General features: G+C 38.9%; 1 protein-coding gene across 6 annotated transcripts in view; it reads right to left on the bottom strand.

The window, feature by feature from the left end:
- The window catches only part of ANKRD44 (ankyrin repeat domain 44), a 327,787-nt gene that overhangs the window by 17,964 nt on the left and 287,154 nt on the right, over nt 1-22,669 (bottom strand). For all 6 annotated transcript variants that reach the window (XM_072741290.1, XM_026002615.2, XM_026002617.2 and 3 more), the window contains exons 20-24: nt 21,624-21,741; nt 19,830-20,046; nt 10,128-10,215; nt 1,954-2,037; nt 289-434 (exon numbers count right to left, since the gene is read on the bottom strand). In XM_072741290.1, the coding sequence (XP_072597391.1) occupies nt 289-434; nt 1,954-2,037; nt 10,128-10,215; nt 19,830-20,046; nt 21,624-21,741 (653 nt within the window). The remainder of the gene's footprint in view (nt 1-288; nt 435-1,953; nt 2,038-10,127; nt 10,216-19,829; nt 20,047-21,623; nt 21,742-22,669) is intronic.

The raw sequence follows: 22,669 nt of genomic DNA, 5'->3' as shown, positions 1-22,669 counted from the left end.
TTAATTGACTTTATTGTTTTGTTATTTCCAGGTAAAATAATTCTGTTGCTACATTTGGTCTCTATTTGTTGAGAGTTTTCACTGCAGAAAGATCAGTTCACTTTGACAACGTCCACTAATAATCAAATAACAGGGGACTGAAGACAATTAGCAAGTAGAATCAAGGAGCTTAAATAAAATGTTGGCCTTTTTTACATGCATATACCAAGAGAATAACCGATTTCTCAGTTTTATGTTACTCCAGTTTGGGTTGGGCATGAATGCGAAGCCCACCAGTCAAGCACATACCCACAGCGCCCGCCTGCCCGTTCTCAGCAGCCATCATCAGTGCTGTTTTCCCTGAATTGTCCGCTGCATTCACTTCAGCATTGTGTCTCAGAAGAAGCTGCAGGCATTCCACGTGATCAGCAAATGCTGCTGCATGAAGTGGTGTCCTAATGATTTAAAACAAATAGGATTGCAGCTCCCTTTAAATTTAACACACTCTCTTTCTGTATATGCCTGAAGAAATATGTGCACAGTGTCATCTTAGGGATTTAAAACTTCTCAGTTTGCAGAGATAACAATTAGGCCTACTCTAAAGTCCATTCAGAGTGGACTTTGAACAGTCACCTACGTGAATGGCATTCCCTAACTTTGGAGGGTGTAAGTGGTGGTCCTGATAATAAAATTAGCGTCTTTACTGACCCTTTGATGTTCAGTTCCAGTGACTTCTTTCTTATCTTTGATAAAGATACTTCCAGAATTGGGGCGCCTGGCTGGCTCAGTCAGCCATGATTCTTGATCTCAGGGTCATGAGTCAGCACATGATTCTTGATCTCAGGGTCATGAGTTTGAGCCCCACAAGTAAGTATCTTCTTAAAGAAGATACTTTCAAAACTAAGTCTGACATTTGTAGATAATTGGCTATTGAAATAATAAAAAAAGCCCCCATTATCTAATATGGATAGTTGATTTCTCTAGGAGCACAATTTGGTATTATTTATCAAAATAAAAAATTCAAACTAAAAACTGATCTCCTAGACATACTTGGTCACGTGAACAGATGTATACTAGACTGTTCACTGCACCACTCTTTGAAATAGTAAAAATGCTGGAAAAAACCTAAACTTTATTCAATAGAAGGCAGGCTGATTAAACGAGTATACGTTATTCAATGAAGTAATATGCACCTTTAAAAAGAGTACGGTAAATCTATATATGCTGGCATGAAAAGTTCTCCAAGATGCACTAAAAGCAGAGTATTGTAATAGAATTCTCCCATTTGCATAAAAAGAACATAAGCATATATTTTCATCTATGTTGGTAGCTATGTATAGAAAATATTTGGGAGAATATAAAAATCTGAAAAGAACAGTTTAAGGTGGCTTTCTCAATGGAACAGGCTGGTGCTTTTGGGCTAAGAGAGTAATTTCTCCTAATTATATACCCTAATTATATATTTATAATATATATAATACCTAATTATACATTTAATTCTTAAAAGAATTAAGGTGCTTTATAGGGGCACCTGGCTGGCTCAGGAGGTAGAGCATGTGACTCTTAATCTCAGGGTTGTGAGTTGGAGTCCGACTCTGGGTGTGGAGATTATATAAATAAAAATCTTTTTAAAAAAATTAAAGAAGGGGATCCCTGGGTGGCGCAGCGGTTTGGCGCCTGCCTTTGGCCCAGGGCGCGATCCTGGAGACCCGGGATCGAGTCCCGCGTCAGGCTCCCGGTGCATGGAGCCTGCTTCTCCCTCTGCCTGTCTCTCTCTCTCTCTCTCTCTCTGTCTCTGTGACCATCATAAAAAAAAAAAAAAAAAAAAAAAATTAAAGAAAAAAACCCCAATGCTTTTATATTATTTATATTACTTTTTCAATTAAAAAAATAAATGTTTGGCTACTTATACAACCACAAAGCAGAGACTAAGATTGATCAAGACAAGAGGCATGCCATCTTGGGATCACTTACCTGCCTTTGTCATCTCTGCAATTGACAATACTGGAATCTATGGCCCCAAGTAGCAATGATGCACAATTCTCATGATCATTTATTCTAAAATGAAAATAGATTTTACCTTTAAAATTTTTCCATTAAAAAAATTATAAATCCCTTCCTACTCCATCTTCCTATCTACTGTATATTTAACAATCTGATACATTCAAAAATGTCTGATGCAAATATCTGTGGTTTATGTTCTGTTCAAATGATTAAAGAAGACAATTTAGGTCATACAAATAAACTTTATTTAACATTTCATGAAGTAGGCAGTCTTCACTCTCAAGAGTTTGGAGAATTTCTTGCTTCATGAAGTGCTCAATAAAATTTATATCACCTAAATTGTCTTCTTTAATCATTTTAACAGTGTTGGTGATAAGGGTAGCATTTGAAGGTGACTACTCATAGGCTGGAGGAGGAGACACAGAGGCAGGACACCTGCAGAACCCTCAGAGTTCACTATTCCTCTCGTTACCAAGGGCTGAGGGTGAATCACTCTTGGGTTTGAGGTCTGCTCCCTTGTGTGCAACTCTCCAAGCCAAACAAACTTTATCCAAAACTTTTTAAGGAAAAGTGTTTATTAAAGTTCCCAGAAAGGTTTTATGATTCAAGACAGGCTCTGCGATAGCTATATTGGAAGTCTACAGTAGGTGGCAGCCGCTAAAAGACTAACAGGGGCCTTGAAGTAAGTCCACAGCATAAACCCCTGGGAGGCTTGGGGAAATAAATTAAGAAAAAAATGCAGACTGTTTTTGACCAATGGCACATCAATATCTAAGTAGGCACAAGTTGGACTATTAAAAGCCATGAGGGCGGGATCCCTGGGTGGCGCAGTGGTTTGGCGCCTGCCTTTGGCCCAGGGCGCGATCCTGGAGACCCGGGATCGAATCCCACATCAGGCTCCCGGTGCATGGAGCCTGCTTCTCCCTCTGCCTGTGTCTCTGACTCTCTCTCTCTCTGTGACTGTCATAAATAAATAAAAAAAATTAAAAAAAAAAAAAAAGCCATGAGGGCATCCACCCTTGTAAAGAAAGCTTGTGAAGAGTAATAGATCTATTGTTAATGAGAATCTCAGAAGCCAAAGCTATGAAATTTATGCACATGGGTTGAGCACTTAAAAGCTGTTAGAGTGATCACCACATAAATCTAAGACTCCTGTGATAGGATAAGTTGATTATTGAGCAGGTTAGATTGACACTAGGTCACTCACCAAGCTCAAAAAAATTTCCTCACAACAGGGTACACTGTAAAACACCACACAAATCCCAAATCCAATGGCACATCTCTCTTAGGTATTAATTTGGCTCCAAGAGACTCAAGGCTTAGCTTAAAAAAAAAAATCCTTCAAGTTTCAAAGAATTGAGCACTCTGCCTTCCAGCACAGTTGCTTATTTTATGTGTAAAAACTGTGGTTCCAGATGCTATAGATATCTACAAAAATGGCAAAAATATTACTAAGACAACCCAGAATTACAATGGCCATCATGGGGAATGTTCCAGTTAGATAAGATCGTTCATTTAAGAAGTACACTTGAAAGCAAGGGTTCCCAAATCAACAAAGAGAATGGGATACCAATTTTAGCTGGTATGCAGAAGCTTCCAAAAAGCTTCAGGATTCCAAAATAGCTTCATTGAAAGATTTATTGTCAAGGCTAATGAAAAATTAAAGATACAAGAGAGAACTAAAACAAAGACTGTAAGATTGATATGACTCCTACTATTGCCCTTTATCCTCCTTTACCTGAGTCCTCACAGTCTACTAATCCTCTGAATTGCCTTTCTACTGTGAAGAGGCTTTAAGATCAGAAACGAGTCTTTTCAAAGTTAGTGGCCTTACAGCTGCAACTGCTCCAAAGGGCAGAAACCTAAAACACCACCTGGGCTTGCCCCATTGCACCAGCATAAAAACACTGGCTCAGAAATTGAGGTCTCATGTGCAATCTACAGGGACACTGGAAAAAAGACTGTCTATGAGGTTTTGTGCAAATCCTTTGATAGCAACTCAAATGCCCCCATATATACCTTCAAAGGAGGGCCCCTATATGGGCTGCTTCCAGTGTTGACAAGATGCCAAACGATTCTCCAATTAACTGCTACCAGTTATTCCCTCTAACAGCCAAGGGGAAATAAAATTAAAATTAATTGAAAAATCTTGCCAAATTCTGGTATATGCCTTCAGGGCAATACTCTCTACTTTAAATCCCATTTGCTTGGGAGCCTGCAGATGGGAACTGTGAAACCTGACAGGAGGAGGCAAAGGGTGAGAAATCCAACCAGATTCAGCTTTCATAGTCTTTGGGGTGGCTGGTCAAGAGGGACAGGTATAATTTTATGTTGTCCCTTCCTTTCCAAATTTAGATTCTTCTGAATTTGGTTTTGAGGTACCCATTGGTTATTGATCCTTCTCTCTCCCAAGGACTGCTATCGTCTTCTTGCTTATCCTAAATCCTTCTTTTGGCTATCTTTGGGAGGTAGCTCTGGATCTTGGGAAAGTAGTATCTATCGTACCATCTTTGGGGGCACCTCTTGCATTCATGGATTGTTCAATATTGCCAGCGATACTTACTGTTTGTCCTGGCTTAACAAGGTACTTGAAAGGTCTTTTTTTTTTTTAATAGCTTTATGGTTTGCCAGAAGTTGGCCAAATAGGAAGGTGGTATTCACAGCCGAATAGTAACTTTGTTTTAGGCCTTCCTGGTAAGCTAAAATGAAACTATGTACCTGGGGTGAGGGGTAGGGAATGGGGGGAACTCCAAAGACAAACAGCTCTAAATCTAGAACCAAGGAATCATTTGATTTCTACCTTAGTTGAAGAAAGATCTTCCCCTTGATATAAAGAAGCAAATTAAAAATAATGTAGTAGATGAGTGGGTCAGCCCTTTTTTTAAGGAATTAAAATCAACACTCCTTGCCTTACAAATTGTTTTCAAAGACCAGAAAAACCTCATCTAGTCTTTTTACCGATCTCCAAAACACCCTTATTCATCTCAAAAGGCTTGTAGGTAATTGTAAAATCCTGGATTTATGAAATAAATAAAAGTCCTTCTTGGAGGATCTTGTGTTCTGTCCCTGTGCCTTTGAGGCCTGGTCATCTTTAGGAACTCACATCTAGGCCATCTCTTTGAAATGCACATTTAAGGGAGGTAATTCTTATCAGAAAAAGGAAGAGGAAAAGACAGGCTATTTGGAAACTAGGGAAATAAAAAATCTTAAGTCTTCTTGATGAGCACTGGGTGATAGATGGAATTCTTGAATCTCTATATTGTACACCTGAAACTAATATAACACTACATATTAACTATAATGGAATTTTTTTAAAATTTAAAAATCTTGTTTTCTCTCCTAAAATTAGTAAAAAGTTTAAGCCATCTAAGCCAGTAATCATAACTTAATCCATTTGCCAGAAACACAATTTGGATCTGTGTTGTTTTGTTGTTGTTGTTAAATAAACTAGTGAGTTTTGCACTATCATACCCATTTAAAGGCTAAAATTTAAAAACAAAAGCTATAAGATTTCTGTTCGTGTCTTTCTATATGTGTGTGTATGTCTATGTATGTATGTTACATTTTTTTCTATTTTCAGATGGTATTGCCAAAATTAATTTGTAAAGAGCTCTATTTAATTGGCTTAAAGAACACTGAGCACTTGGAGCGCCTGGTGGCTCAGGTGCTTAAGCTTCTGACGTGTGGTTTTGGCTCAGGTCATGATTTTAGGATTGTGAGACTACACCCCCAGGTGGGGCTCCTCGCCCAGCTTAAGATTCTCTCCCTGTGCCCCCCCCAACAAATAAATAAATAAATTAGTTAATTAATATAATAATAATAATATTAATAATAAAAAGAACATTAAGCACTTACAGAAGTCAAGAATACTCTCTGAAATATAGAAACTAACCCAAATGTTTTTCAGGTTCACATGATCTACTTTAAAAATCTTTGGTAAAGAAAGACTAGTTTTTGGTTGGTTGGTTGAATTAAAACAAGCATGTCTTCAGACTTATCAACATTTATACTGCAGACATAAAACTTTATTCGACCTAGGTTTGCTAAAAATCAAGTGAGCTCTTGTTATCACTGTTACAGAATTTGTCAGCCAGAAAGATAATTTAAGATGATAGTTAGCTGTTTAATATCTCATGAAATTTTCATGAGTGATCCAAACATAATCATTAAGAACAAGTAAATTAAATTGAGGTAAGTAAGATAAAAGCTTATAAATCAACTTCTCAACAATAATTATGCTTTATGATATGTATACATAAAAATAGTTTCCAAAACTTAAATAATTTTAAGTTTGGTAACTTAAAACCTTAAAGTTATACTGACATACATTAAATGATGGATATTCATTGACTTCTAGATCATTTCCAATTCATAGAAAATTCTGAAACATTATTACTGAACACAGATTTATCTACTTTTGGCTTCCTTTGACAGAGGAACTACAGATATTTGGCTCCGTTAGTACACATGTTTTGTACCACATTGAGAAAGGTATACGAGGAAGGATATACTTTAGAAATTATGAAATTTATTTATGAATTTGCCAATCCACAGAATGGCAATGTAATAGACAATCCACTATCGCCTACTTAGTTTTTACTAGGAGTTAAGGATTCAAGGGGTTAAGAATTTTAATCAATTAAAACTATTTTGAAATAATAAGTGTGAGAGCAAATAACTGTGTTAGAAAAGTAGGTAATAAAAGTAGAATGTATTTTTTGGATAAGGAACAGAATGAAAGACATGGGCTTTATTTGTTTTCTTGTTTTGGTAACAAAAAAGAGAAAAGTAATTTCCTCCTCAAGTAAGATGACTTTTTTTTTTTTTTTGGAATAAGAAAGAGAGGAAAAAATTAGTACAAAATGTGAATGGATATAAAAAATTGTAAATGGTCTATGGAAAAGGAATCTTGGAAAAGGAATTCTATGTGTGGCCAAGCTGGCTAAGATTTGAATGGATTTATTTAAGTTTTTAAAAAATGAGTTTTAAAATCAAAGTATACTAGTATAAAATTAGAATTTGGTTTTCACTCTGTTAAAAGAACAAAGGGGTTTTTAAAGCTAGATTATTGATCTGCTCTTAATAAGAAACCATAAGTAAAGGTGTTTTGTTTTTTATCTTTTAAGTAATCCTCCTATAAAGCAGATTTTGTGTCTTACCAAAATAATTTACTGTGCTTTAGGCTATCTTTATTTAGTCTTTAATTACTTAAGAAAACCCAGTCTTCTTAATATTAAGAGTCAAGGAGATTTTTTGTTTGTCTTTTTAGGTACTATGTAACTTTCTGTATTTATCTTTAAAGTCTTTATTGCTTTGATTAATGGATAGCTTATTATTGCACAGTGACCTATGATCCTATTCAATCAAGTGTTTTAAAATCTTTTGATATTTTGGACAAACTTCCCCCAAATCAAATTCTAAATGAAGTATTTTTGTCCTTGAATGAAGTTTGGGATGTTTAAAAGACATCTGGAACATCTCAAAAGATTTTTTTCTTATTCCTTATGAAAAAAATATTAAACTAATTAGGTTTATTTGGTTTGTTAAATTATATAAGAAGCATTGCCAAATGTGGAATGATGTTTTTATGTTGTATTTGTATATGTTATTATAAGTGTTTCTAAAAATTCTTAAAATTCTGATATGTTCTAATGTCTGTCGTAATTCTACTTATCATTGAATGTTATGTACAACAAAAATAACCAAAGTTCCTTGTCAATTCCTTGTAATGACCTATCATCAGATGTCACAATAGGTACATTTAAGTCTTTTGTCATTTGCAGACAGTCATTGCTTTATTCTACTCTGATACTTTTGCAAAAGTGAGATTCCTGGAAAGGTTTCTACCAAGTACCCTTGACCACTGACATTACTGCCAACTACAAGACGTTGAACCTGAGTGCATATTTCACAACTGGAGAAGGCTCCATCTGACATCTGGTCCTGTGCCAATGCCAGAGACCTCAAAAGCAAATTGGGAAGATTAGTAGCTGACACTGAAGTACACTGTTTCCTCCCAAGATCTTGGATCAAGAACATTTCTTTCCATTCCTCCTTCCCTCTTTGGCCATTCTTTTCCTAATTACTCTACCATGAAGGTCTTTATGATTCCTTTGTCTACCTTCCACCTTGCCCTGGCCTAGAAAGATAATGCCATTGTTCATATACAGCAGGCCATTGCAATGGAGGGTAATCCAACTTCTAACCTACTGTTGGCTTTGCTATAATGTTGGTGAGCCTGTGGTTCTGTCCATCACAGACTTTCTCCTGATTTCTAATGTCTAGGTTTCTCTAGAACAAGCTTGCTGGATAAACACTTCTGGGGAAGTGGAAACGCGGTTACATAAAATACATGAACAGGTCAGCTGGCTTAAGGAAGAATCCACTCTTTGGGACTATTTCTAAATTTATGTGATTCTAGTTGGTTTCATTCATGGGGGACCCTGGTTCAGGAAAGTCCTGCAAACCTTAGGAATACTTTTACTATTAATAAGTACCCTCCTGGCCTGTTGCTTCCTAGTCTGTTATTCTCTCAAGGGTTTTAGATGACTGTATGCAGTCATAAGCCAGCCAACTTATGGTCTTCTTCCACCTAGAATGTAAACCTAACATTATCTCCTGTGAAATATAGACTGAGACCCAAAGAGACAGTGGTAACTGAGAGTAACTTGCAACATCACCTTTGCCCAAACCTCTTGGTTGGCCAGAGCTGCCCAACTGATCCCACATGAATGAACCTTTACCTGGTAGCACCAGGCACCACTGATCCTGGGAAACAACATCAGCAAAACAAAACTTAACTTTCAGGTTTCATGTTCTTGAAAATGTACCAGCTCCCAGATGTCATCTACTTAACCAATTAATAATTACCAAGTTATATCACCCATTCCGGTGATACCTCCAATAAGGCCAAATATGTAACCTTTCCTTGTCAGATATTTTTATTTCTTCCCTTCTCTGTTTCCTGTACTTTAATCTGTGAAAGCTTACTGCTTTCTGCCTTACTTTGCAATTCTCTGGCCTCTTGAAAGTAGACTGTCTGCTTCATGAAGTGTAAAATAAAGTTGTTTGCATCACTTTGAATTGCTTCTTTAAATCATTTTAACAGTTCTCGTGGCACACATTCTGTAATGCCTGCATTTCTTCAGAACCCCTACATCCAGGAAGGAGTTTACTGCATAGCACTTATATGAAGTGAAATGTTAGGTTTTTAGGAGTACCGAATCAACAAAGACGTTGTTCCTTCAAATTTAAAATCACTCCTACTCTCTTTTCCTTACTTTCTTTATTTTAATTTTTTTTAAATTTATGATAGTCACACAGAGAGAGAGAGAGAGAGAGAGAGAGAGAGAGAGGCAGAGACACAGGCAGAGGGAGAAGCAGGCTCCACGTACCCAGAGCCCGACGTGGGATTCGATCCCGGGTCTCCAGGATCGCGCCCTGGGCCAAAGGCAGGCACTAAACTGCTGCGCCACCCAGGGATCCCCCTTACTTTCTTTATTGATCCATGTTATACCTCCAATATCTTTCAGTCCAATGACCCAGCTGCTTGTGAAGCCCGTAGGCAAATGCAAAGACAAAGCAGGCCCCAGGTGACCATCCTCCCCCAGACTGACCATGGAAGTCTGTCTTAAAGCACTTCATTCTCTAAACAATGCTTCAGACTACGAGATGGCAGCAAAAAGTACATTTATCAAAAAAAGAACTTACAACACATGAAGAATGGAGAATTACAATATATAAAAAGTCTTCCTGTTGTAAGATGTCTTTCTAATCATCCACAGGCATATTGTTGTTAACGCTAGCTTATTTTTTGAATTTGGTACACAAATGTAAGGTACGTCTGAAGACCTCTTCACCTGGGGTGTAACGTGCCTCTGAGTCACTCACTACCCTTCATATAGTTCCTCTCAGGTGACATGTGAGCTGCCTTGGAACCTGGGCACACCACAGAAAGCTCCTGAAAAATCATTAACACTAGGAACCACACTTTGCTATGAGACCTATTTGCCCTTAGCAGCAAAATGAAATATATTGGTCTTATTTCTGGTCTAAAAGCCAGGCCCTTCCCCCAAAAGGCAATTTCTCTGTGTATAGTTAAAAAGATAAAAGCAACACCATTAACTTCCAGTGTTTCTACTTACATTGCACAGTGCAGTGGAGTAAAGGGATTACCGATAAATTGGCGAAAACATTTCTGCTCCAAAAGTACCTCTATACAGTTTTCATTACCTGCAAGGAATCAAAAGAATGTAGAGAGTTTCCAAGAACGAAATTTTGTTCAACAAAATCTATTATCTATCTATCTATCTATCTATCTATCTATCTATCTATCATCTATCTATCATCAATCATTTTTGGTTAAGTATTGAATTCTGGCTCATGAATTTTCCCGAATTGACCGAATGTTCAACCTCCATGGAATAAAATTCACAAAATGCCAAAATGTTATTAACTGTGCTCACAGGTGTTTTGGGACATGATGAAACAGTGAAGGCCATATGTTCTAGAGGAGAGAATGAGATAAAGAAGAGACCTCATTTGCAAATGGAATAGATTTGATGTCATCCTCAGCTCTCAGTAGACAGATGCTTGAAATAGATATGCCTCCATTTGCCCATATTAACAACAGGAAATTCTCCTTTCACCCACATGAATAGGTTCACATACAATTATGCAACCTAATTCAGGAAAGAAGATGTGATCGACAGAAAACAGTATGTGAGATAATGCAGGTGAAAGGGCTTTGACTATAAAAGACTATGTTAAGTGTTTAAAATGGCACCAAGAGGAGGAGGGGCAAGAGGGCGGAAGAGTAGGGTCCCTAAGTCCCCTGTCCCCAACAAATTACCTAGATAACCTTCAAATCATCCTGAAAATCTACGAATTCGGCCTGAGGTTTAAAGAGAGACCAGCTGGAATGCTCCAGTGAGAAGAGTTCGCGCGTCTATCAAGGTAGGAAGACGGGGGAAAGAAATAAAGACACAAAAGGCCTCCAAGGGGGAGGGGCCCCGCGAGGAGCCGGGCTGAGGCCGGGGCGAGTGTCCACAGGACAGGAGAGCCCCGTCCCGGAGGAGCAGGAGCTGCACCAACCTTCCCCGCGGAAAGAGGCCTGCAGGGAGTTAGAGCAGGACCCGGGAGGGCGGGGATGCCCTCGGGCTCCCTGGGACACTAACAGGCACCTGCGCCCCGGGAGAGCCCCCGAGCTCCCTAAGGGCTGCAGCGCGCACGGCGGGACCCGGAGCAGCTCGGAGGGGCTCGGGCGGCGGCTCCGCGGAGGGGGCTGCGGGGCGGGAGCAAATCCAACAGCGCAGGCCCCGGGCACCGGGCGCCGGGACACAGCCCAGGATCCGGCCTCCCCCGGGACAGGCAGAGGCCGGGAGGGCCCAGGACAGCGAGGACGCTCCTGCCCCAGCTGAGCAGATCAGCGGCCCCGCCCCGGAGCCCCCAGGCCCTGCAGACGGAGAGCCCCGGAGCTACTGCGGGAGCTGACTCCAGGGCTGCAGAGCTGGCCCCGCCACTGCGGTTGTTCCTCCTGGGGCCTCACGGGGTGAACAGCCCCCACTGAGTCCTGCACCAGGCAGGGGCAGAGCAGCTCCCCCGAGTGCTAACACCTGAAAATCAGCACAGCAGGCCCCTCCCCCAGAAGACCAGCGAGACGGACCAGTTCCAGGGGAAGTCACGGGACTTACAGTATACAGAAGCAGAAGATACTTCCCCGTGTTTTCTGGGTTTTTTTTTTTTTTTTTTTTTTTGCTTTTTGATTTCTGTTTGCTTCCCCCAACCCTTTTTTTCCTTTCTTTCTTTTTCTCTTCTCTTTTTTCCCTTTTTTTCCTTCTTTCTCTTTTTTCTTTTTCTCTTTTCTTTCCTTCTCTCTCGTTTTCTCCTTTTCCCAATACAACTTGTTTCTGGCCACTCTGCACTGAGCAAAATGACTAGAAGGAAAACCTCACCACAAAAAAAAAAAAAAAAAAGAATCAGAAACAGTCCTCTCTCCCACAGAGTTACAAAATCTGGATTACAATTCAATGTCAGAAAGCCAATTCAGAAGCACTATTATACAGCTACTGGTGGCTCTAGAAAAAACCATAAAGGACTCAAGAGACTTCATGACTGCAGAATTTAGATCCAATCAGGCAGAAATTAAAAATCAATTAAATGAGATGCAATCCAAGCTAGAAGTCCTAACGACGAGGCTTAACGAGGTGGAAGAACGAGTGAGTGACATAGAAGACAAGTTGATGGCAAAGAGGGAAACTGAGGAAAAAAGAGACAGGCAATTAAAAGATCATGAGGATAGATTAAGGGAAATAAATGACAGCCTGAGGAAGAAAAACCTACGTTTAATTGGGGTTCCCGAGGGCGCCGAAAGGGCCAGAGGGCCAGAATATGTATTTGAACAAATAATAGCTGAAAACTTTCCGAATCTGGGAAGGGAAATAGGCATTCAGATCCAGGAAATAGAGAGATCCCCCCCTAAAATCAATAAAAACCGTTCAACACCTCAACATTTAATAGTGAAGCTTGCAAATTCCAAAGATAAGGAGAAGATCCTTAAAGCAGCAAGAAAAAAAAAGTCCCTGACTTTTATGGGGAGGAATATTAGGGTAACAGCAGACCTCTCCACAGAGACCTGGCAGGCCAGAAAGGGCTGGCAGGATATATTCAGGGTCCTAAATGAGAAGAACATGCAACCAAGAATACTTTATCCAGCAAGGCTCTCATTCAAAATGGAAGGAGAGATAAAGAGCTTCCAAGACAGGCAGGAACTGAAAGAATATGTGACCTCCAAACCAGCTCTGCAAGAAATTTTAAGGGGGACTCTTAAAATTCCCCTTTAAGAAGAAGTTCAGTGGAACAATCCACAAAAACAAGGACTGAATAGATATCATGATGACACTAAACTCATATCTGTCAATAGTAACTCTGAACGTGAATGGGCTTAATGACCCCATCAAAAGGCGCAGGGTTTCAGACTGGATAAAAAAGCAGGACCCATCTATTTGCTGTCTACAAGAGACTCATTTTAGACAGAAGGACACCTACAACCTGAAAACAAAAGGTTGGAGAACCATTTACCATTCAAATGGTCCTCAAAAGAAAGCAGGGGTAGCCATCCTCATATCAGATAAATTAAAATTTACCCTGAAGACTATAGTGAGAGATGAAGAGGGATACTATCTCATACTCAAAGGATCTATCCAACAAGAGGACTTAACAATCCTCAATATATATGCCCCGAATGTGGGAGCTGCCAAATATTTAAACCAATTAATAAACAAACTGAAGAAATACTTTGATAATAATACACTTATACTTGCTGACTTCAATCTAGCTCTTTCTATACTCGATAGGTCTTCTAAGCACAACATCTCCAAAGAAATGAGAGCTTTAAATGATACACTGGACCAGATGGATTTCACAGATATCTACAGAACTTTACATCCAAACTCAACTGAATACACATTCTTCTCAAGTGCACATGGAACTTTCTCCAGAATAGACCATATACTGGGTCACAAATCGGGTCTGAACCGATACCAAAAGATCGGGATAGTCTCCTGTATATTCTCAGACCATAATGTCGTGAAATTAGAACTTAATCACAACAAGAAGTTTGGAAGGACCACAAACACGTGGAGGTTAAGGACCATCCTGCTAAAAGATGAAAACGTCAACCAGGAAATTAAGGAAGAATTAAAAAGATTCATGGAAACTAATGAGAATGAAGATACAACCGTTCAAAATCTTTGGGATGCAGCAAAAGCAGTCCTGAGGGGGAAATACATCGCAATACAAGCATTCATTCAAAAACTGGAAAGAACTCAAATACAAAAGCTAACCTTACACATAAAGGAACTAGAGAAAAAGCAGCAAATGGACCCCACCCCCAGCAGAAGAAGACAGCTAATTAAAATTCAAGCAGAACTAAATGAAATCAAGACCAAAAGAACTGTGGAACAGATCAACAGAACCAGGAGTTGGTTCTTTGAAAGAATTAATAAGATAGATAAACCATTAGCCAACCTTATTAAAAAGAAGAGAGAGAAGACTCAAATTAATAAAATCATGAATGAGAAAGGAGAGATCACTACCAACACCAAGGAAATACAAACGATTTTAAAAACATATTATGAACAGCTGTACACCAATAAATTAGGCAATCTAGAAGAAATGGACACATTCCTGGAAAGCCACAAACTACCAAAACTGGAGCAGGAAGAAATAGAAATCCTGAACAGGCCAATAACCAGGGAGGAAATTGAAGCAGTCATCAAAAACCTCCCAAGACACAAGAGTCCAGGGCCAGATGGCTTCCCAGGGGAATTCTATCAAACGTTTAAAGAAGAAATCATACCTATTCTACTAAAGCTGTTTGGAAAGATAGAAAGAGATGGAGTACTTCCAAATTCATTCTATGAGGCCAGCATCACCTTAATTCCGAAACCAGACAAAGACCCCACCAAAAAGGAGAATTACAGACCAATATCCCTGGATGAACATGGATGAAAAAATTCTCAACAAGATACTAGCCAATAGGATCCAACAACACATTAAGAAAATTATTCACCATGACCAAGTAGGATTTATCCCCGGGACACAAGGCTGGTTCAACACTCGTAAAACCATCAATGTGATTCATCATATCAGCAAGAGAAAAACCAAGAACCAGATGATCCTCTCATTAGATGCAGAGAAAGAATTTGACAAAATACAGCATCCATTCCTGATCAAAACTCTTCAGAGTGTTGGGGTAGAGGGAACTTTCCTCGACATCTTAAAAGCCAGCTACGAAAAGCCCACAGCAAATATAATTCTCAATGGGGAAGCACTGGGAGCCTTTCCCCTAAGATCAGGAACAAGACAGGGATGTCCACTCTCACCACTGCTGTTCAACATAATACTGGAAGTCCTCGCCTCAGCAATCAGACAACAAAAAGACATTAAAGGCATTCAAATTGGCAAAGAAGAAGTCAAACTCTCCCTCTTCGCCAATGACATGATACTCTACTTAGAAAATCCAAAAGCCTCCACCCCAAGATTGCTAGAACTCATACAGCAATTTGGTAGCGTGGCAGGATACAAAATCAATGCCCAGAAATCAATGGCATTTCTATACACTAACAATGAGACTGAAGAAAGAGAAATTAAGGAGTCAATCCCATTTACAATTGCACCCAAAATCATAAGATACCTAGGAATAAACCTAACCAAAGAGGTAAAGGATCTACACCCTAAAAACTATAGAACACTTCTGAAAGAAATTGAGGAAGACACAAAGAGATGGAAAAATATTCCATGCTCATGGATTGGCAGAATTAATATTGTAAAAATGTCAATGTTACCCAGGGCAATTTACACGTTTAATGCAATCCCTATCAAAATACCATGGACTTTCTTCAGAGAGTTGGAACAAATTATTTTAAGATTTGTGTGGAATCAGAAAAGACCCCGAATAGCCAGGGGAATTTTAAAAAAGAAAACCATAGCTGGGGGCATCACAATGCCAGATTTCAGGTTGTACTACAAAGCTGTGGTCATCAAGACAGTGTGGTACTGGCACAAAAACAGACACATAGATCAATGGAACAGAATAGAGAACCCAGAAGTGGACCCTGAACTTTATGGTCAACTAATATTCAATAAAGGAGGAAAGACTATCCATTGGAAGAAAGACAGTCTCTTCAATAAATGGTGCTGGGAAAATTGGACATCCACATGCAGAAGAATGAAACTGGACCACTCTCTTGCACCATACACAAAGATAAACTCAAAATGGATGAGAGATCTAAATGTGAGACAAGATTCCATCAAAATCCTAGAGGAGAACACAGGCAACAACCTTTTTGAACTTGGCCACAGTAACTTCTTGCAAGATACATCCACAAAGGCAAAAGAAACAAAAGCAAAAATGAACTATTGGGACTTCATCAAGATAAGAAGCTTTTGCACAGCAAGCGATATAATCAACAAAACTAAAAGACAACCTACAGAATGGGAGAAGATATTTGCAAATTATATATCAGATAAAGGGCTAGTTTCCAAAATCTATAAAGAACTTATTAAACTCAACACCAAAGAAACAAACAATCCAATCATGAAATGGGCAAAAGACATGAAGAGAAATCTCACAGAGGAAGACATGGACATGGCCAACATGCACATGAGAAAATGCTCTGCATCACTTGCCATCAGGGCAATACAAATCAAAACCACAATGAGATCCCACCTCACACCAGTGAGAATGGGGAAAATTAACAAGGCAGGAAACAACAAATGTTGGAGAGGATGCGGAGAAAAGGGAACCCTCTTACACTGTTGGTGGGAATGTGACCTGGTGCAGCCACTCTGGAAAACTGTGTGGAGGTTCCTCAAAGAGTTAAAAATAGACCTGCCCTACGACCCAGAAATTGTACTGTTGGGGATTTACCCCAAAGATTCAGATGCAATGAAACGCCGGGACACCTGCACCCCAATGTTTATAGCAGCAATGTCCACAATAGCCAAACTGTGGAAGGAGCCTCGGTGTCCATCGAAAGATGAATGGATAAAGAGGATGTGGTTTATGTATACAATGGAATATTACTCAGCCATTAGAAACGACAAATACCTACCATTTGCTTCGACGTGGATGGAACTGGAGGGTATTATGCTGAGTGAAGTAAGTCAATCGGAGAAGGACAAACAGTGTATGTTCTCATTCATTTGGGGAATATAAATAATAGTGAAAGGGAATATAAAGGAAGGGAAAAGAAATGTGTGGGAAATATCAGGAAGGGAGACAGAACATGAGAGACTCCTAACTCTGGGAAACGAACTAGGGGTGGTGGAAGGGGAGGAGGGCGGGGGGTGAGGGGGAATGGGTGACGGGCACTGAGGCGGACACTTGACGGAATGAGCACTGGGTGTTTTTCTCTATGTTGGTAAATTGAACACCAATAAAAATTAATCTATAAAAAAAAATAAAATGGCACCAAGACCAGTTCCTGGCAAATAGTATGTACCCGATATGGATTTTTTAAAATAAGTAGATGAATTAAAAAAAAGAAAAGTAGATGAATTAATGTGAGGAATTATTTTCAACAAAATGACAATAGTTTTTAAATCGACTGAATTTGAGTTAAGGCCCCAGTCCTGTCAGCTTGCTTGTGATTTAGGCAACCCACTTGGGATCCGTGAGCCTCAGTTTCCCATAGGTAAAAAATCAGACTAGTAATGCCTGCCCTACCTAGGTTACAGGATGATGAAGTTTTCAGTTGATAAAGGACCTAAACATGGTTTGTGAGACAATGTGCAATATTTAGAGCAAGAAGGCAATGCCATTTGGCTTTGGAATACAGACTATTGTTCTGAACTTCTTGTTGCTGAATTTAGTGCTAATTTAGCATCCTCTTATGATCTATCCCAGAATTATGTAGATTGGATCATTTTAAGCTTTGAAATACAAGTCAAACCCTTCTTGCACCTATAGAGAGAAAAGGTGAAACTACTTTTAGGAGGATAGAGAAGCATATGAAGTAAGGAATATAAAATCCCCTAAGCTTATTCAAGCTATATTGTTTAGCTTTCCAACTACAACTAGCCCTCACTCAAATAGTCCCAGATGCTTCAACTTCTCTTTACAATGAATCTCCCACAAAGGACCTAGCTTAGGGGAGCATCTCCACCTATCATTCCTTGGAGACTATATGAATCCCAACCTAAGGTCTGTGTAGGGAGGACTGGGGACGCTTGCACAACTTTCAATATTCAAAGTGCTCAGTGCGGGGGGAATCGGGAAGACTGCACTTGAATCCTGGATCCAGAAGACTGCACTGAAGGGTGATTGGTCAGGCAAGGATTGATCCTCCTCCCAGGCTTGCATCTGGAGAGGCCTAAGAACAGAGAGACCCACCAGCCCCACCCCTCACTCCAGGGGAGAGGATGTGGTCTGTAATCAGCATCCTTATTGTGTCTTCCCCTTCCTGTAGGTTTTCTAGTGCCAGAGGACTCTCACAGCTTGGCTCAGATCGGGGTTTGGGGGTTCTCATCCCTTAGTAGGTAGAAAAAAAAATCACAATCTGCCAATGGCAGGGAAGGAGCATAACCAAGTCAAACAAGTAGAAAACTTGGCTCTCACTGAAAAAAGGATTATAAAAGAAGGTCTGACAGCAATATATTAGAGCACTCAAAAACCTTGCTAGTCCTAATAACCATAGTTTCTGAGTGAAAATTCTAATAGAAGAATTGAAAATGGAAAAATAAAATTATAGAAATATTACTTAGCACCGAGTAGGAAATATATGGGAAATTATCCACCTAAACTGAGGGGGTAAAGACCGTCTCAAGCAAGACTGAAAATCTACATGCAATAAAAAAACATTTTTTTGATAGAGTCAACTAATGAAAGTTCAAAATCTCTGCACAGAAAAAAAATATCATAAACAAGGAACAAAAACAAATGAGAGACAGAAAGAAAACACCTGCAGCACACATAACAAATGGAGGATTCCTATTTCTAAGACAAGGTACTTCTAAAGCATGTGAGAAATGATAAATAACTCAATAGGAAAAAATGGGCAACAGATGAAAAATGCATGTCCAGGAGAGGAAAAGGGAATGCTAATACATAAAAATAAATACACTATCAGAGAAACACAAATTGAAATAATGAGACACCTGTTTCTTGCCCTTCAAAGTGACATACACACAAAAAGATGGTATTGTCTTGGGCTGCCAAAGGCTTAAGAAAATAGTAAGTTTTATATACACGTCTGATGGAATAATGAATTTTTATACTCTCTTGGTAAAGTAATATGGTATAACTCACTAAAATTAAAAAATATACATGCCCTCATCAATAATTTCACTTTTGGAAACTTATCTGACAGAAGTTAAGGGACTAATATGAACAACACACTGCAGCAGTGTCTTTAAAAGGAAACAACCTGAAACCAATCTGACTGTTCATCAACAGGATCTGGTATGAATAAGGAATAAATTCTGGTATACGCAGTGTACATTTACATAGCTATGTAGCTATCATCTCTGTAGCTCTATAGCTACAAAATACACAAATTATTAAAAAGATCAGTGTATATTAATATATACTGACTTGTAAGAATATCTGCAACAGAAACTTAAACAGTAACAAAAAAAGAAAGTTATATAATATTTCTTATCCAATTCTAGTTTTCAAAAATAGATGCACATGCAATTTGTATTTATTTATTATTCTCACAGGAAAATTATGAAAGATACATACCAAATTACATCAGAAAGTAAATTTGGAAATGGAGACAATTTTACTTTAGGCACTTCAGCATTTTTGATATGTTACAATTAGTATGCATTTTCTTTTTTACTCAACTCAGTGAAACGAAAAATTTAAAATCTCCCAAATAACAAGTGCAACTAAATAAATAGGGGATATAAGACAGAAAAAGAAATGCCAACACAAGAAATCACCCATCAACTAATAGTCAATTGTGACACATAATTACATCATATTTTTTTGTTTGTTTTTAGTTGTATTATTTTAATTCCTCGTAGGATCTTTGGTTTACTCAGGTAAGCCAGGAACCTTGATTAAAACTAGTTCTTTCAGTTCATCAGAGCTTCTGATTTGGAGTTAGATGTTAGTGATTAACAAAAAGGAGGAAAGTGTATTTTTATTGCCTTAGGGCATCATGGAGCTAATAAAGGGAAAAGCTAAAAAAAGGGGGCGGTGGAGAGGTGGGTACCTTAGATGCAGAAAGGTTAGAGACCGTGGTTTACAACTTAACACTATGTTCTCACCTCCACCGAGACCACAGTGGTATGGGGCAGGAAATCTACTGGAATCAGTGAAATGACAATCAACTCACCATTGTAACAAGCCCAGTGCAGTGGTGTGTAGCCTTGGTTGTCTTTGAAAGAGCAGTCCTCCTCGGAAAGTGCCATTTGGAGCAGCTCGCTCAGCCATGTGGCGTGGCCCCGTGCAGCTGCGTAGTGCAAGGGTGTCCTCCCTCTGGAATCTTTACAGAGAATCGATACTTCTTGTTCCAGCAGCATTTGCACACATTCCTCATGGCCTGTCATAATCTGATGCATTGCAATTAAAAACACAAGACACATCTCAGAAGGGCAGAGATGGGGAAGCAAAGCAGTGGCTAAGTGAGCTAGCCTCGGAGTAAGTGGACACACGCCTGGGCTTTAAGGGAAGCCGACTCTGCCCTGCTTCTGAGGAGCCGGGCTGACAACCCCAGCAAGATTCATGACTGAGAAGTCTGTGAACACCAACATTTTCGAAACATCTCTTGACTCTCAAGACATTAACTTAAAAGGTATCATGATAGAGTGAAAATACCAGCTTTAGAATCAGGAAGGTGCAAATTAAATCTTGGCTCACACTCGTAAAATGCAGACAGATCTGCCTCTCTGTGCCTCGGTTTATCCAGCTGTAAGTGGTAACAGTAATAATGACTCACAGGTTGTCGTGAGGCCTAATGAGACGTGTTAAGGCTCCCAGCCTGTGGCACCACCCACAGGAAGTATTAGAAAAAGAGAACTATGATTATGATATTCACTGCTTAGAGTTCTTTTCATTTATCATAGTGTTCAGCACCATCCCCAAATAATCATTTTATGATTTCTGTTTTTGTTTCATTTAGTTTATCTGACATCCTTTAAAAAAAATTTCAGCAGATGTGTATGAAGAATTGTCCACAGAAAACATATTTCAGCAGGATACATATTTCAGGTGTTGATTGGGCAACATTTGTAATAAAAAAACAATTAGAAATAGCATGGCTACTGAAAGCTAAGTAATCATTGGAATAAAGTATACCTCTTCCACACAATGGGGGATTAAAATAATGGAGGAGAAAAATACTTAGTGACATGGAAAAAGGTCCTTGATCTACTTAGAGAAAAAAAGCAGGTTCCAAATAGCATCTTCCATATCCTCTTTTTAAAATTCAAAATAAATCCATACGCAGCAAAAATATTGGTGATACCTATGCCAAAAAGCAGTTATCTCCAGGAGGTAAGATTACTGGGGATCGTGATTTTCTTCTTTGAGCCTTAAAACTTTCTTTTTTTGTAAATTTTCTATGATGTGCATATAATCACAAAACACAACCAATTCTACCAACAGCAGGTGTTCATGTACCTATTATCCTAATCTAGCATGAAATCTGAAAGGCAGGACCTAAGAGTACCTGTTATTATTTTACCTTTGCAAAAGCTAGCTTGTTCTTTCTTTCTTTCTTTCTTTCTTTCTTTCTTTCTTTCTTTCTTTCTTTCTTTCTTTCTTTCTTCTTTCTTTCTTTCTTTCTTTCTTTTTCTTTCTTTCTTTCTTTCTTTCTTTCTTTCTTTCTTTCTTTCTTTCTTTCTTTCTTTCTTCCTTTCCTTTCCTTTCTTTTCTTTCCTTTTCTTTCTTTTCTTTTCCTTCTTTCATAATTTCTGTACTCAATGTGGGGTCCAACTCATGACCCTGAGATCAAGAGTTGCATGCTCTACCAACTGAGTCAGCCAGACTCCCCTGTAATTTCTTTTCAACTGAGATTAATTAGTTATCTTAGGAAACAATCTTATTACTAAAAATTCACATGGGGGTGGAAAGAGGAAACAAGCTCAATACAAAATTGCTTCACTGTAGTTGAGGAAGATGTACATACCCCTCTGTGTAAAGCTGTACAGCCCATGATGTCAACGGCATCTACATTAGCTTCCTTTTCAAGTAACAATGAAACAGCATCAATGTGTCCATATGCTACAGCAAGCATCAGTGGGGTTCTAGGCAGAGAAATAAATTAGGCTTTTTGACGAAGTTTGGGGAAAACAAACAAATGAAAACCCCATCACTTCCAGAAGGAGGACACCTCTCTTTTCTCTCTTTCTTGAGTCTCCTCTTAACAATTGCTTGATTTTCTGAGTGTCCCAGGTTGCTTGCATGGAACAGGCTGCATCCATCTCTGGTCTCTAAAGGCCATGTGGAATGGTGTCAGCGGAATGAGCAATAGAGGTGGGACAGGGGGATTCTCAAATGTTCCTGTTAATCCCATCACCTTCAAAACTGTGTAGCAGTCACCAAATAATCACTGAGTAGGCAGTGTGTTTATGTAGGAGGCCCTCTTGCTACTATCATTGCAGCTCTACTTGTATAGTTTTCTACGTTGAACTTCTGTTCAAGATTTTATTTGATCAAAGCTTCATTGCCTGGAAGAAAAGTCTGACAAGTCTGGAGGAAAAAATAGAGTGTTGGGATCCAGGAGGGGAGGTTCTAGTTGTAACTCTGGTGCTAATTCATATCGAGGGTGAGTCACTAGTGCTTTGTTTTTGCTCTGCATTTCCTATTTGCAAGAGAAGATTAGGTGGGGGAATGGGCTAATAAATGGAAATACTTTGGAAAAACACCCTCAGAAATTATAAAAATATGAAGGAATTTTTTTTTTTATGATTCAGATAACCTCTTGAGGTCTGCCCTCCGGTCATTATTAATGTTAAAAAAGGGAATGCAGCAGCTTCAGAAGAGGGTAAAAATGGATACAAACAAGAAACAAATTAAAGAAAGGCCAGGACTCATGGCCACAGACATAAAATGTTGGCTCTTTTTCATCAAGATACAGCCCTTCCCATACTTTTCTTGGATATATATATATATATATATATATATATATATACTCTAGCACAAAACCCCCTCATTATTCTAGGGCTCTCAACT

The sequence above is a fragment of the Vulpes vulpes genome, chromosome 16, assembly GCF_048418805.1.
Source record: "Vulpes vulpes isolate BD-2025 chromosome 16, VulVul3, whole genome shotgun sequence".
In the NCBI taxonomy this organism is placed as follows: Eukaryota; Metazoa; Chordata; class Mammalia; order Carnivora; family Canidae; genus Vulpes; species Vulpes vulpes.
The sequence above is the reverse complement of the archived record's forward strand: the minus strand, read 5'-3'. Positions and strand labels throughout refer to the sequence as shown.